Source organism: Ambystoma mexicanum, chromosome 5p (genome assembly GCF_040938575.1).
Source record: "Ambystoma mexicanum isolate Mex_15411 chromosome 5p, UKY_AmexF1_1, whole genome shotgun sequence".
In the NCBI taxonomy this organism is placed as follows: domain Eukaryota; kingdom Metazoa; phylum Chordata; class Amphibia; order Caudata; family Ambystomatidae; genus Ambystoma; species Ambystoma mexicanum.
The window spans coordinates 68,143,956-68,158,222 of NC_090930.1; the positions used below are offsets into that span (position 1 = coordinate 68,143,956).

Below are 14,267 nucleotides of genomic sequence, written 5' to 3' on the forward strand. Positions count from 1 at the left end.
GTTTTTTCCCCCAGAACGTGTGGCACCAATCTTCTGCCAGTATGACTACATACCATGCCTTGCGGAAACGTAAGCTACAATCGCATAAGAAATTCTGTAGAGGGGCAGGCTGGGAGGGTTCGATGTGGAATACGTTGTCGGAACATCCCATCGAAAGAACGTTACCAGGTAAGAAAGTAACTTGTTCTTCGAGGGGATTGGTTCCTCCGACTTATTCCACATCTATGACAGACTCCCAAAGCAGTACCAACGTATGGAGGTGGGAAAAGAATTTAGAATTTTAGAATGCCCAATTAAATTGCAGAATAGAGGACTGCCTTGCCAAAGACCAAATCTTGCCCATGGATAGAATCCAGGGAGTAGTGCCTTACAAAAGTATGGACAGAGGCCCATGTGGCTGCTTCACAAATGTTACGGATGTGAACACCCCTCTGCAGAGCAGTAGAGGCAGCCACACCCCTGGTAGAAAGGGCCCTTAAGCCTACCGGAGGGTCCTTACCCGGCAGGCATTAACATTCAGAAATTGTCAAGATAATCCATCTAGACAAAGTCTGCTTAGTAACAGCTTGTCCGAAACGCCTTCCAGCGTATCCTACAAAGAGCTGATCGTCCACTCTGACCCGGGACATGCGTGAGATGTAGAAACTTAAAGTTCTCCTAGGATCTAACCTATGGAGCCTCTCCTCTTCCTTACCAGGATGCGGAGGAGGATAGAATGCCGGAAGAATAACCTTCTGGCTTAAATTAAATTCCGACACCACTTTCGGAAGAAAAGAGGCACGAACCCTAAGGACAACCCTGTCCTTATGGAACACCGTGAAAGGTGGCTTAGCAGATAGTGCCTGCAACTCACTCTGCGGGCGGAAGTAACTGCAACTAAAAATACAGTTTTAAAGGTCAACAGTCTCAAAGGACAAGAATGTAAAGGCTCAAACGGAGCTCCCATTAGGAATTTTTGAACCAGGTTCAAATCCCAACCGGGCACCTGGAAAGGTGACGATGGGAACACATTAGTGAGCCCTTTCAGAAACTGAGAAATCAAAGGAATCTTAAAATAAGAACACTCGTCAGACGAGTGCTTAAATATGAACAGCGCCGCCAGGTAACGTTTAATGGTACCCACTTGCAGGACCTTGTGGGCTAACGAAAGCAAAAAAGACAGAACCACAGGAATGGCACATGAAAATGGATCCACATTCTTAACCCTGCACCAGTCACAGAACTTTCTCCAACGGCAACGGTACAGGAAATTTGTTGCAGGCCTTCTGGCCGAAAGCAACACCTCCATCACGTCTTCAGGGAGGTCCCAATCGTTATACCTCAACCTTTCAGAAGCCAAGCATGAAGGTTGAGAGACTTGACCTCTGGGTGGAGAACCTGACCTCCCTCCCGTGAGAGCAGATCATCTCGGTAGGGAAGACGGTGTGGAGGGCAGATGGACATGTCGAGAAGGTCCGGGTACCACGTTGTCCTGGCCCATGCCAGAGCAATGAGGATCATTCAGGAACCGAACCTCCGTAACCTCTGCAGCACTTGCGGAATGACGGGGACTGGAGGAAACACGTACAGCAGTGGGAAGGGCCACTCCACTACGAACGCGTCCCCTAAGGCTCTTCTTGGAGGAAATTCCCGTGAGCAGAATCTTTCGCACTTTTGGTTGACACTGGTGGCAAAGAGATCCACTTGTGGGGTCCCCCAAAGGGCGAAGATCTCCAGGAGAATCTCCTGAGCCAGCTCCCACTCATGAGAGACCGTGCTCTGCTTGCTCAGAGCGTCCGCCGACCTCGTTTTCGTCCCCGGCCAGATGAACTGCCGAGGTCAAAATTTCCTGCTGGATGGCCCAGAACCAGAGCTACATCGCCTCTCTGCACAGAGGGAGAGACCCTGCCCCCCCTTTTTGGTGAGGTAGTGCATGGCCACTGTATTGTCCGTCAGGATCAGGACATTGTTCCACCGCACAGATGGCAGAAAAGCCTTCAGGACTGGCCTGACGGCCCTCAGCTCCAACAGATTGATATGGAGTCTGGACTCCAACGGAGATCAATGACCGTTGACTGTCAACTCATTGGCATGTGCTCCCCCTCCCATGAGGGTTGCGTCCGTCACGATCGTCACCTCCGGCCAGGGTAGCTAAAATGGAGCTCCCTTCATCAGATTGCCTTCTATGGCCCACCACAGAAGATCCTGGGCGACCGAGGGCAGCACCTGAATGGGATCCGACATCCTGCCGGAGGACTGTGGCCACTGCATCTTGTGAGCCCACTGCAGAGATCTCATCTGCAGCCTGGCCTCTGGCACCAGGAGAATGCAGGATGCTATGAGGCCGAGCAACCTCAAGAACACGACCGCCGGGATTCTCTGGGCATGTTGAAACTTGTTCACCATCTGCAGAATGGGATGAGCTCTCACCTGGGGAGGGAAACACAGCCCCAGGGATGTGTCGAGCACTGCTCCGATGTACTGGAGCCGCTGGGTAGGTGTCAAGTGGGACTTCTTTAAGTTGAGGGAGAAGCCCAGCCTGCGAAGGGAGTGGCAGGTGACTGACAGATGATCCAGGACTTGCTCTGGACAGCGCGCCCTGATCAACCAATCGTCCAGGTAGGGGTAGACGTGAATCCCCCCTTTCCTCAGATACGCTGCCACCACCACCATGAGCTTGGTGAAGACGCTCGGGGCGGTAGAAAATCTGAACGGCAGGACCCGAAACTGAAAGTGCGAGACGCCAACCGTGAACCTCAGGTACTTCTTGCGCTTGGGATGAATCGACGCATGAAAGTAAGCGTCCTTGAGGTCGAGAGAAACCAACCAGTCCTGAAGTTGAAGGGCCTGGAGGACACGAGAGAGAGTAACCATCTTGAACTTGTCCTTCCTGAGGAGCTTGTTCAAACCACGCAAGTCTGTGATGGGTCGCAATCCCCCGTTTTATTTCGGGATCAAAAAATATGGGGAATACCAACCCTTGTTCCTCTCCGCTACAGGCACCAGTTCTATGACGCCTTTCTCCAGCAGGGATTTGGTTTCCTGCGCAAGGAGTGGATCCGGACTCTTCAAAGAGAGATTCCCTGGTGGATTGTCATGAGGCCTCTGCCGGAAAGGAAGACAGTAGCCGTGGGCTATGATCTCAAGAACCCACACATCTGAAGTAATGGCACGCCATTCTACAAGATGCTGGGTCAGCCTTCCCCCAACCGGTGAACCATGGGAAACGGCCTCATGACGGAGCTGAAGCGGCTGCGGCAGTGCCTGATGGCAAAGAGATAACTGCCCGAGCAGCCTTGGCACCTCGAGTACCCTGTTTTCCACCACTGGTACTCCTACACTGGCCCCTTTGACTTGCAGCTCCCTCGATCTACCAAAGGTAGAGTAGTATCGAAAGGAACCTCCCCTCCATTGCTGTCCCCTAGGACAAAAATGCGGATGTTGACGAACTGCAGCGCTCAACGACTTTGCTGCAGCTTTGCAGGTCTGCAATCTCTCAAGGCTCTCGTCAGCCTTGCTGCCAAAAAGATGTTCACCATCAAAGGGCATGTTGAGGAGCCGGGCTTGCACATCCGGAGCAAACCCCGACTTCCGCAACCATACAAATCTGTGCATCAGCGTGCTCGCGGCCATGGACCGGCTGACACAGTCTGCCACGTCCAGACCCGACTGAACGGATTCACACATGGCATCCTTGCCATCCTGTACAAGGGCAAGAAAGCCATACCGTTCCTCCCCTTCGGGAATATGCTCAGCCACCAACGAAACACAATTCCACAGAGTGTGAGTGAAACGTGCTAAGGCACACACAGAGTTGGCTGCTTTCAAAGCCATACCCCCTGAAGAAAAGACTTTCTTCGCCCAACCATCAAAACGTTTGTTGTCCCTATCAGGAGGGATGGTAGGGTACGACGCCTGCTTTGCTGGGGCTGTAGCCACCTGCACCACCAAACTCTCCTGAGTAGGGTGCATGGACAAGTAGCCGGGGTCGCCACTGGCTGGGCGGTACTTTTTTGGCAACAACTTACCCATTGCCGGGAGACTCTCTGGAGCACCCCAAGCCGCTGCCACCTTTCTTTTGGCAGTACCGGGTCAGTTGGTGGACCTTGGTCCAAGATACCTGTCAGGTCATCCTGCAGAAAATCCACTGGTGGTGCAGACCACCCCAAGTACTCCGTCACCCTCGACATGAGACGCCGGTACGAAGACTTGGCGTGCGTGCCATGCTCAGGCCTACCGAACTCAACCTCCGGAGAGGTGTCCAGACCACTGGCGTCATGCAAAGACTGACGCAGGTCTTCCATCTGTCTATGAATAGACAATAGTTCGTCAGGAACCTCATCCGGAACCAACCCTTCCTCAGACCCTTCATCCACCTCAGAGATGTAATATAGAGGCTGGAATAAATCCTCAGAGTTTACACCGATGCACGGGTACCTCCGGTAAAGCCTCCACAAAAGGCATAGACGGAATCGGCGTCGACGTCGAGCGTGGCGCCGATGGCTACGACACAGGCTTCGAGGGCGGAGCCCCGAGCATGTCCTTCGACGGCCTCGGCACCAATGGCGTCGATGAATCCCTCGGAGGCGGAGCCTCGAGAGAGTCCCTTGACGGACATGGCGCAAATGGCGTTGACGTCTTCTTAGAAGGCCTCACAGGTTCCGCCGGTCTCGAGGACCGGGACATGGAGCGGGCATGGCTAGAGCAATCCACCATGTCCGATCGGGACCTTGACGGCTCCCGATGATCGCCCCGACTGCCCGAGCCCGAAGGCGTGCGAGCGGCGGCCCTAGCTGTCACGATCTTACTCGCCTGCCACCCAGCACCGCTACACGCGCCTCTGCCTTCTTTCCTTGTTGTAGCGCTGCAGTTTTGGACTAATCTAAATGCATGTTCCATTCCGGCTTTTGGGTTAAACCAGCAGATGCATTCTGGGGCATGTATTCTGTCGAAAAGGCAGAAGGCTGGAGGAGGCATACTAAATACATTTGTTTGCAGCAAGCTACTAAAAGCTGCAGAGGGCCTGATTGCATTCACCTGTTCCAAGCTACTGCGGGCTATGCTGCAGAGAGCTGGAGAACACTTGATTAGAAACCACTGCTGCTACTGCTGCAGGCTACTGGAGCCAGGGCTGGGCTTAATTGAACACAGCTGCCAGTGTCTGCAATCATCTCCACCCTGCTGGCCTGTTGGCTGGGAGGGCCTTTATAAGCTCACTTTGAACAGAAGCAGTTGTCAGTCAACTGCTTCCACTGGGAGTTTGTGCTGGTGTTACCAGTTTTTGACCTTTCCTGGAAATCCTCTTTTGGCGATTTGATTCCTGTTGCTGTTGATGCTTGCAGCTCCCTCTCCAGTCTGCTGCAACCTTCCGCACTGCTCCTCTGGACTCCCACCTGGCGGCTCTGCCACACTCTGCTGCCTTCCGCCTGGCTCCTTTGGGCTCCCACCTGGCAGCTCTGCCACACTCTGCTGCCTTCCGCCCTGCTCCTTTGGGCTCCCACCTGGCGGCTCTGCCACACTCTGCTGCCTTCCGCCCTGCTCCTCTGGACTCCCGCATGGCGGCTCTGCCACACTGCTGCCTTCCGCCCTGCTCCTCTGGACTCCCACCTGGCAGCTCTGCCACACTCTGCTGCCTTCCGCCTGGCTCTTTTGGGCTCCCACCTGGCGGCTCTGCCACACTCCGCTGCTTTCCGCCCTACTCCTCTGGGGTCCCACCTGTACCTTCTGCCCTGCTCCTGTGGGTCCTCACCTGACGGCGCTGCTACACTCCGTTTCCTTCCGCCGTGCTCCTATGGGCGCTCGCCTGACGGCTCTGCCGCACTCCGCTACCTTCCGCCCTGCTCTGGGCTCCCGCCTGACGGTTTTGCCACACTCCACTGCCTTCTGCCCATCTCCTCTGGACTTCCCTGCCTGCCAGCCTTGTCACACTCCTCTGCCTTCTGCCCTGTTCCTCTGGGCTCTCACCTGGTGGCTCTGCCACACTCCTCTGCCTTCTGCCCTGTTCCTCTGGGCTCCTTGCCTTGCAACCTGCCTGTTCTAGCCTCTGATAGCCTATCCTGTCCTGTACCTGGTTATTTCTTTCTACGCTGCTTTCTACTTATATACATCTTGGTCCACTGTGATGCCTCCACTTGAATCCGTTTTACAGTGTAACCCTGGGTTGGCCTCCGTTCAGATCAGATAAGGGAAGACTTCTATTGCCTTCACCTAATCCGTTGACGTCGTACCTGTCTCAGTATATGGTCTTTCAGTTTTACCCTTGCACTGAGTACAACAGTTTCCTCGGCACGCCTAAGTCATGACGTTGCTCTATGACTGTTGTTAAGAGTAATCTGCTGGACCTATCCCAAGGGCTTTCCTTAATCCTTGGAGACCCCTTATCATATTCCAGTACACCCTTATTTCTGATCAATCCATGTTGCCCAGTGTACTTGCTTGTCTTTGCCTTTTCTCTGTATCTTTGTTTACAGCCTGCCCCTGCAGCCCCTGTGAATACCTGTTTCAATTAACAGCTTGGTATGCACCTTTAATCTGTTATATGCTAGCATTGTCTCCGGAATCTCCCTTAATCTACTTGCATACAGTGAGAGATAGCCTCTGCTCTGTGCTCTCCGCCTAGACTTGTGACACTAGCACGTTCCTTGATGGCTTCCTTCGAAGGCGCGGACGGAACAGAGCCCTGCGATTGGATAAGGGCCATCATCTCTGTACGAAATGCATCCCATTCCGCAGGAGAGGAATGCTTGTTGGGACAAGCAAACCGCCGACTGGCGGAGTCCTCGGACGAGGGAGGCGACAGGTGACAGCACTTCCGCGAGTGCCTCGAAGAGGCCGAGGAATGGCGGGAAACACTCCGGGACCAAGATCCCCTGTATTTACGCCGACGTTCTGGAGAGTCGCCCCTCGAATCGTCGGTCGAAAGCCCAGCAGATTTCGACTTTCGGGGTTTAGAAACCCTACCTACAGAAAGCTTCTTCTTTTGCTCCCGCAAGGCCTTCGACATTAACGACCGGCAATCGTCCCAGTCATCGGTGGCGTGGTCCTCGCCGAGGCACCAGAGGCAGATGTCATGCAGGTCAGTAAGTGACATTCTTGGAACCGCAGTCCCGACACTTCTTGAATCCTGGGTAGAAGAAGACAAATACATGATATCTCCACAAAACACCAAGTTCGAAAAACCAATAGAATCAGAAGAACCGAGGCACGCCGAGATCTCCGAAGCGAACACGCTCGCGGAAAAAACAGAACTAAGGCTACGGGCATCGTGTGTCCTACTTATAACATCCGGTGATGTCGGCTCGATGGAGGCCCTCGAGGACAGCGTATCGACGTCATTGACGCAGGACGCAGAAAGTTTTCCGAAGCAGCACAGTTTTGGTGATTACCTGTCATAGATGTGGAATACGTCGGAGGAACCAGTCCCCTCGAAATAGAGACTATAAACAATTCTAGAAAGAGTTGCTATAAGAAATCATTGCTTATGATTACAACGCTTCTGTGTATCTTGTGTACAATGATCCCAGTATTATGGTATTTGGAGAGCATGCATCCATTGAGTTCTCTTTTGCCTACCACGAAAGCATCTGTCACAGACAGTCCAGTCCATGTACTCTCTTATACTCTTCCTCCAATAGAAGAAAGACACAGGGAAGGTTATGGTAATAACACGTTGCTTTTAATTATGAATATGACTCACTCCATCCTGAACGAACTGCTGGGTCTGCACCCATTTACCCCAGCATGGCTGGAAAGGAATGGGTTGGTATGTACAGCCATTACGCCTTAATACAGCATGCTATGCATCGCTAAGTGCACTATTTTATGGAATGTGGAATAGGAGTGACACGGGTCAATTAGACAAGACAAACATAGATGAATTTGAGAAAGTGGTAATGGAACCTGTAGGTTGTTCCATATTTAACAGAGCGAGAGTGATAAAGCCAGTGGTGGTAAGGCCAGTAGACAGACTGTATGTGCCTTATAAGTCATCTGTAATCACGTTTCACATGAACCCAGCAGGGAACAAGGACGTAGTGCCCCCCTCATATACAATAAATTACAATCCTCGCACTGTCCCATTTTGTCTACGGAAAAAAAGTTCCTATTCAGTAGGGACATTCAGTAGATGCATGAATATTGCAGTACTTGAGAGAGAAGAAGAACCAATATATGTAGGTGATCCAGTTAATTTTGTATGTGGAGAAAAGGCTTATCCCTGGTTGCCTAGAAATTGGGGTGGGACCTGCTACTTCCCCGGGGTATTCCTTTCCCGAACATCAGATATATCAAAATTATCTAGATCGAGGCCTCGGTGGGATGATGAAGCAGGATTAATTGCGGAAGACATAGCAAAATCATTTATACCATTTTGGGGCCAAGCAATAAACTCCTGGAATATACGCAGATTGTCCAGAATTTTAGAAAAAACGATAAATGGAACGACCGATATGTTATATAATATGACAATAGAGGAAAAGGCAGTCAGATTAATGACACTTCAAAATAGAATGGCTCTTGATATAATTTTGGCCGATCGTGGAGGTGTTTGCAAAATTGTGGGGTCAGCATGCTGCGTATTTGTAAGTGACTCCTCCGCTACGATTTTTGAGACAGTACAGAAATTACACATTCTGAGCTCTGACCTTCGTGCCACGACAGGTGGTTGGGAACTGAATATAAGTTCCTGGTTTTAGGAATTACTGCGCTCATGGGGATGGAAGCTAATTGCAATTTTAGCAACGGTACTCGGAATCCTCATGACATGTTGTTGTTGCATACACTGCCTGTCAATTATTTGCTCTGAAATAACTGATGAATGCGTACACATGGTAACAGAGAAAAGGACCCCCAAAGTAGATATGAATGCAAACAACGAAGCAGAAACTTTGAAAGAGTTAATGTCGATCAATATTGATGATGACGATTACAGAAGTATGCATAGTTCGGAACTAGATACATTGTCAGAGGAAGATGCAATGTATGGTTGATGCTCTTGGCTTACGGCCAAAAGGAGGGTTTGTTAGTCTAGAAATTGTTGGCCAACAACCAATCGCATAATATGCCCAGCATCGCCAAATACAGAATCGTCAGCATAACCATAGAGCGTCCATTATGTTCCCTTAAGATCCGCCATTTGCTTTCCCTTGCTTTCTGTTCAAACGCTTTACAAAATGTATTTAATTTTGTTCTGCTCTTGTACAAAGCAAGGCCACAAGTTACATGTTGAGAGACCAGCCCAGACAGAAATGCCAAAGCTGTACAGAAATACATTGTTTTCCTCCCTCATAAGTCCTTGAAGGCGAGCAGAGAGGCATTTAATCACCAAGCTAGGTGCCAGCTGGTCTCGCTGAAACTGTAGAAACAGGCTGTTAAAGGCATGAATTATACTCTCCTAACGGCCTACCTTTTGGGCCCTATTAGATGAGGCTGACCCCTAGTTCACGAATAGAAACTAGAAGATAGCATGCTTTGGAATGTGTCTCTCCTACGAACACAGTTTGCTGACTAAACAAGTGCTTTATGTTCTCCATAATAAAGAATTGTGTCTGCCTATTGCAAATTGCAACTGTTGCTAAACCAAGTAATATAGTTTAACAAAGAAACGTGTCAGAAGGTGTCATATTCGTCATAATTGTCAATCACCGAACCCTAGCTCAAGAAGATACATTATGAGCGGTTTTGATGTGTCACAAATAGATTGTACGATTGTCCTTTTTTATATATGATACTGTTGTAGAATGCTCGCTCTCTTGCGTCTCACGAGGTCTGGCTGACACACGTTGCGAGACGTGATATCCAGTCGGCCGACTGAGAATATTTGCTTTGCAATAAACCTTAGAATTTGGGAATTGAACCTCGTGTCTGTCGTATCAGTTCGTGTATGGTGATTTGCCTTGTTTCCATGCGTGAGGGTCTTCAGGGCCTAGCAAAAAATGGCGCCCGAATAGGGACCCTCCCGTATTTTGCTCCATCGTGAACGTTGAATCTGAAGAAGGTGAAAACGAATCGGGGACGAGGCCGTCGAGCCGGGATCGAGAGGTGTTCGGGGCTCCCCTGTGAAAGTGATGAGAGACTCTTTTGCAGATCTGTACACAACCGGTCCCTGATCGAGGCGTCCGGCCAGAGAGCATTGAGGCGAGGGTCCAAAACGAGGCAGATTGAGCCAGATACGCAGTCACGACGATCGTTGGTTGCATCTGCATACGGACGAATTGCATCTTGAGAGACGAGCTGATTGATCAGGTGAGTCGTGATACGATTCTTAACAGCCCTGATATTGGTTGAGAGTTGCTCTTGCAAGATCAAACGCCCAGGGTAAGGTACGAATAAGATCAAACATGCCTGGGAAATTGTTTATGGGTGGTTTTGATGTGTCACAAACAGATTGTACGATTGTCCTTTTGTATATATGATACTGTTGTAGAATGCTCACTCTCTTGCGTCTCACGAGGTCTGGGTGACACACGTTGCGAGACGTGAGATCAAGTCGGCCGACTGAGAATATTTGCTTTGCAATAAACCCTAGATTTTGGGAATTGAACCTTGTGTCTGTCGTATCAATTTGTGTATGGCGATTGTGCCTTGTTTCCATGCGTGAGGGTTTTCAGGGCCTAGCAGTATTTCCCCATTTGAGGCATTAAGAAAGAGAATACCTAATTTGTGATTGCATCCGGGGTGGATGAAGACATTTGTGGGTGTTTTTGAAGAAGTACAGGTGGGGGCTCTGCAGTTCAGGGTACTGAATGCTCAAAAGAGGGCGAAAGAGAGGTATGATGAGAGGAATTGTGTGAAGGAATGGGTCAGGGGAGGGTACAAATGTGAAAGTTAAGAAAGGTAGGAGAGTTGACAAAGGTCTTATGAAATATTCAAATTCGTTGACAGTAGTGAAGGATTTAGGGAACACTGTGATGTTGAGCAATGGAGAGAAATGGAGTAAAGAAAGAGTAGCATTTTCTAGGAAACAAGTTAAAAGTTCAATGCCCTGAAAGGGAGGGAGGTGTGTTATGTATGTTTCCATCACTTTGCACTTCCATTCTTAATACATGCATGTATGTTGCAATTGTGTGTATATAGTTGGTGTGGGTTTGTAGATAGTTACTTAGAGTTTAGGCACTAGTACCATTCCAGTATGGATTGCGACTCTAATGGCAAGGAAAAGGAATGTTAACTTTTAAAAAGACTGTGAAACTGTTTGCCTCCTGAAGAGGTTGGGGCTGCTGTAATGTGAAGATTAAAAGATCTGTTGGCACAGTCTTACCGGCTTTGAGTGGTACATTAACTTTACAGCAGGCAGCGGGTTAAAGACAGAAATAACATCAAGAGATGAGTGGAATTATTTTACAGCATCTAGTAGAAACAAGCTGCCGCTATGTAGCACCAACCCACCAGACAGAACACAAACCTACCCAGCAGATATTCCTATCCTTCTAAGACGTCCCTGTAGAACCACTCAGTGATGTCTTCACCAGCCTCAGCTCCTCTCTATCAGGACCGCAGAAGAATGAATGCAATAACATCCTAGAAGCTGCCAAAAACAACTTGAAAACAAACATGCCCTGGGGAAACCACAGACATCCCATCAGCCCCGTGCTGTTGACAAGAACTTAATCTCAGCAAAATCGTCTTCCGAAAACAAGATAAGACCTGCTACAAGTCCAAAAGCTTTTATTACCTAACCTGTCTCAAATGGCCACAGTGAATGCCAACTACAAGCAGAAGGCGTAGCTGTAGCCAAAAAGCCCTCTTGAAAGCAGCCAAAAAGTGCATCAAGCCCCTCCCCAACCCTCAAATCCTTAGTACATTGAGAACTCAAACCGCCCCACTCATCCAAAGCTCTACCCATAGAACCCCTGATAATGCCCTGGAATCCCTGAAAGTTGCATCCTAATCCAATGACATCCTGCCGGCCTGCATCTCCAGGACACTACCACAGAAGCACTCCATACTTTCCTGGCTATTGTCAAGGCATCCCTTATCCAAGATACCCTTCCAACTTCCTTCAAAACTGTGCAAATACTTCTGCTTCTAAAATGAACACTGGACCCGATGATCTCAGCCATCACCCATTACCCTCCTTCCCTTCCTAGGCAACATGCTTAAAAGATGTCTAGCCACTCAACTTCTAGCACAGATAAATACCAACAGCCTACATTGCCTCTAACCTGAGTGCACACGTGCTTGCCCAGCATACCTTAGTAACACACACATACAATGTTCACCTTCTCAAGCATTCATAAGGCCCAAGCTATAGCAGTTACCTGTAATTTGTTATCTCCATTAAGAAAGTGTAATTATTCCTGCTCTCTGGAAGGCGCTCTCATTTTTCTGGGGCCAGACTCTTTCTAAATCGATCACCGGGCCCTCATCTGGCACACTCATTCTGTCCTGCCGAACAAACAAGGCACATTTTCTACTACATATGCCAGGCTGTTTCTGGGGAGTGGGGGCGGGGGTGGAGGAGTCAATCAAACCCTGATCTAAAACAGAAACTAAGCTGGATAATTTCCTGCAATCAACTCACAGCGGAAATCCTGAGCCTCATTTCTGGAAAAAAGGGCCCTACTAGCAGCTTTCCCACGTGTCCTTCCTAGAAAGTCTCTGCGGGGTGGTTACAAATGCATGGATTCAGAGCATTTCAACCATCACTCTGCTTTGTTGTGTTGTATTAAGTTAGGACCCTGGTCAGGTGAAGGTCAGATACGCAAAGTGGACTTGTAGAATGTTGTGGCTTTCGATTCACAGATCGATAAGATTGCACGTGCCAGTGACCTCCATCATTGCCATGTGATTGCCAGATGTACTTCCAGAGAAGCAGTTGGAGGCCGGGGTGCGAGAGGGGGCTCAGAATATCAACATGGTACATAAAGAGAAACCAGGGTGCACTGGTGGGCCCTGAACCTCCACAGATGGTGAACTGAATTAATGCTGTATCTAAATCTGCCCAAGGCATAGCTAGCAAACAATGACCACTGTTAGCATCTTATCTTCTTACCTCTTTAAGGTCCGCGGAGCATCCTCTGAATTGATGGAATAGAGGATATTAGAAGAAGATGACGAAATGAGGGAGCCAGGAATGCGCGATGACGACCAGGCAGGAGTCACCACACTGTTGCCCAAAGATAGGCGGCGTATCCCAGTCATGGCAACATATAGCGGCACCAGGGGAGGAACAAGGGCTTGCTTATCATCCTGCTGGCCATCCATTGGAGGGTGGACCCAGAAAGTCTTTATCAAAGTCCTACAGAGGCACTTTCCAGAAAGCCTTGGGCTAGAGGAGCAGGTCTGCGCACACCCAACAGGAACATCTAAGAGCAAACAGAAAAACCTCATGATACTGTACTCCATTTGTCATCAATACTTTTACTTTTTATAATAAAATCCCCTGCCATGAACATTCCACTTTCCACCCCAATTTCACAAAAAGTAAACCGGTTGTGAAAAACATTTAACATTGGTAAATCTTAGTTTACCAGATTTGGAAGTGTCCTTGCATGGTCTAAGAACTTAGAAGATCAACAGGTGAGTTCACGATTGTCAACAGGTAAGGAGAAATCACAAGCCACCCGTGATTGGTCACCATATATGAAGATTCACAGCAAAGAAACTTCACCTAGATATAGGAGGCCGTGGTTGGACTTGGACATGTTTCAACATGTTGCACATAGAATATGATTCATTGCATCCAGTGGCCATGTGGCTTAAGATGGATAGGCAAATCTGCACGAGCGGTAAACACAAGGATGGTGGAACACCTCTCCCAGATTAGAATTCACATCATGCGGGCTCCACTAATACAACATTACAGGGATTTGGAGCATTTAGCTCATGATTTGGTGGGCTTTGGATGTAGCCTGTTCCAGCATTTGGAATCCTTCAATTAACAGAATGCTGGACTAGTAGGCAATTCAAAACCCATGTTGAAGGTCTAAACATTTTGAGTAAGGATTTACAATGCATAGGCATTTTGCATTATCAAATTAAATGAGTGAATTATGCATACCGGTCGATTACAGTTCCTAGACTATTTTTTCTTCTGTTCATTGTATATTTTGAAATTTACATAATCCCACATTATTTGCATTTTCCCTCTTAGATACAAAATATAAATTTTTCTCATTAATCTTGAAAAATCACATTCATGAATCAGTTTGTGACCGATTCATAAGAGACCATCGGAGCAGATATGAAACCGAACCAAGGTTGTTATGGAGACAATTCTTAGCTGCACCTTACGCTAGGATGCAGGCAAAACTTGAACAATCAAAAATGCTCATCTACATTTGATCAAT

General features: G+C 48.7%; 1 protein-coding gene across 2 annotated transcripts in view; it reads right to left on the reverse strand.

Moving 5' to 3' along the window:
* The window catches only part of LOC138480733 (arf-GAP with Rho-GAP domain, ANK repeat and PH domain-containing protein 1-like), a 691,830-nt gene that overhangs the window by 560,647 nt on the left and 116,916 nt on the right, over positions 1-14,267 (reverse strand). For both annotated transcript variants that reach the window (XR_011274121.1, XM_069612452.1), the window contains exon 2: positions 12,971-13,283. Coding sequence is in view for 1 of the 2 variants with exons in the window: in XM_069612452.1 (XP_069468553.1) it covers positions 12,971-13,182 (212 nt within the window). In the remaining variant the exon portion in view is untranslated. The remainder of the gene's footprint in view (positions 1-12,970; positions 13,284-14,267) is intronic.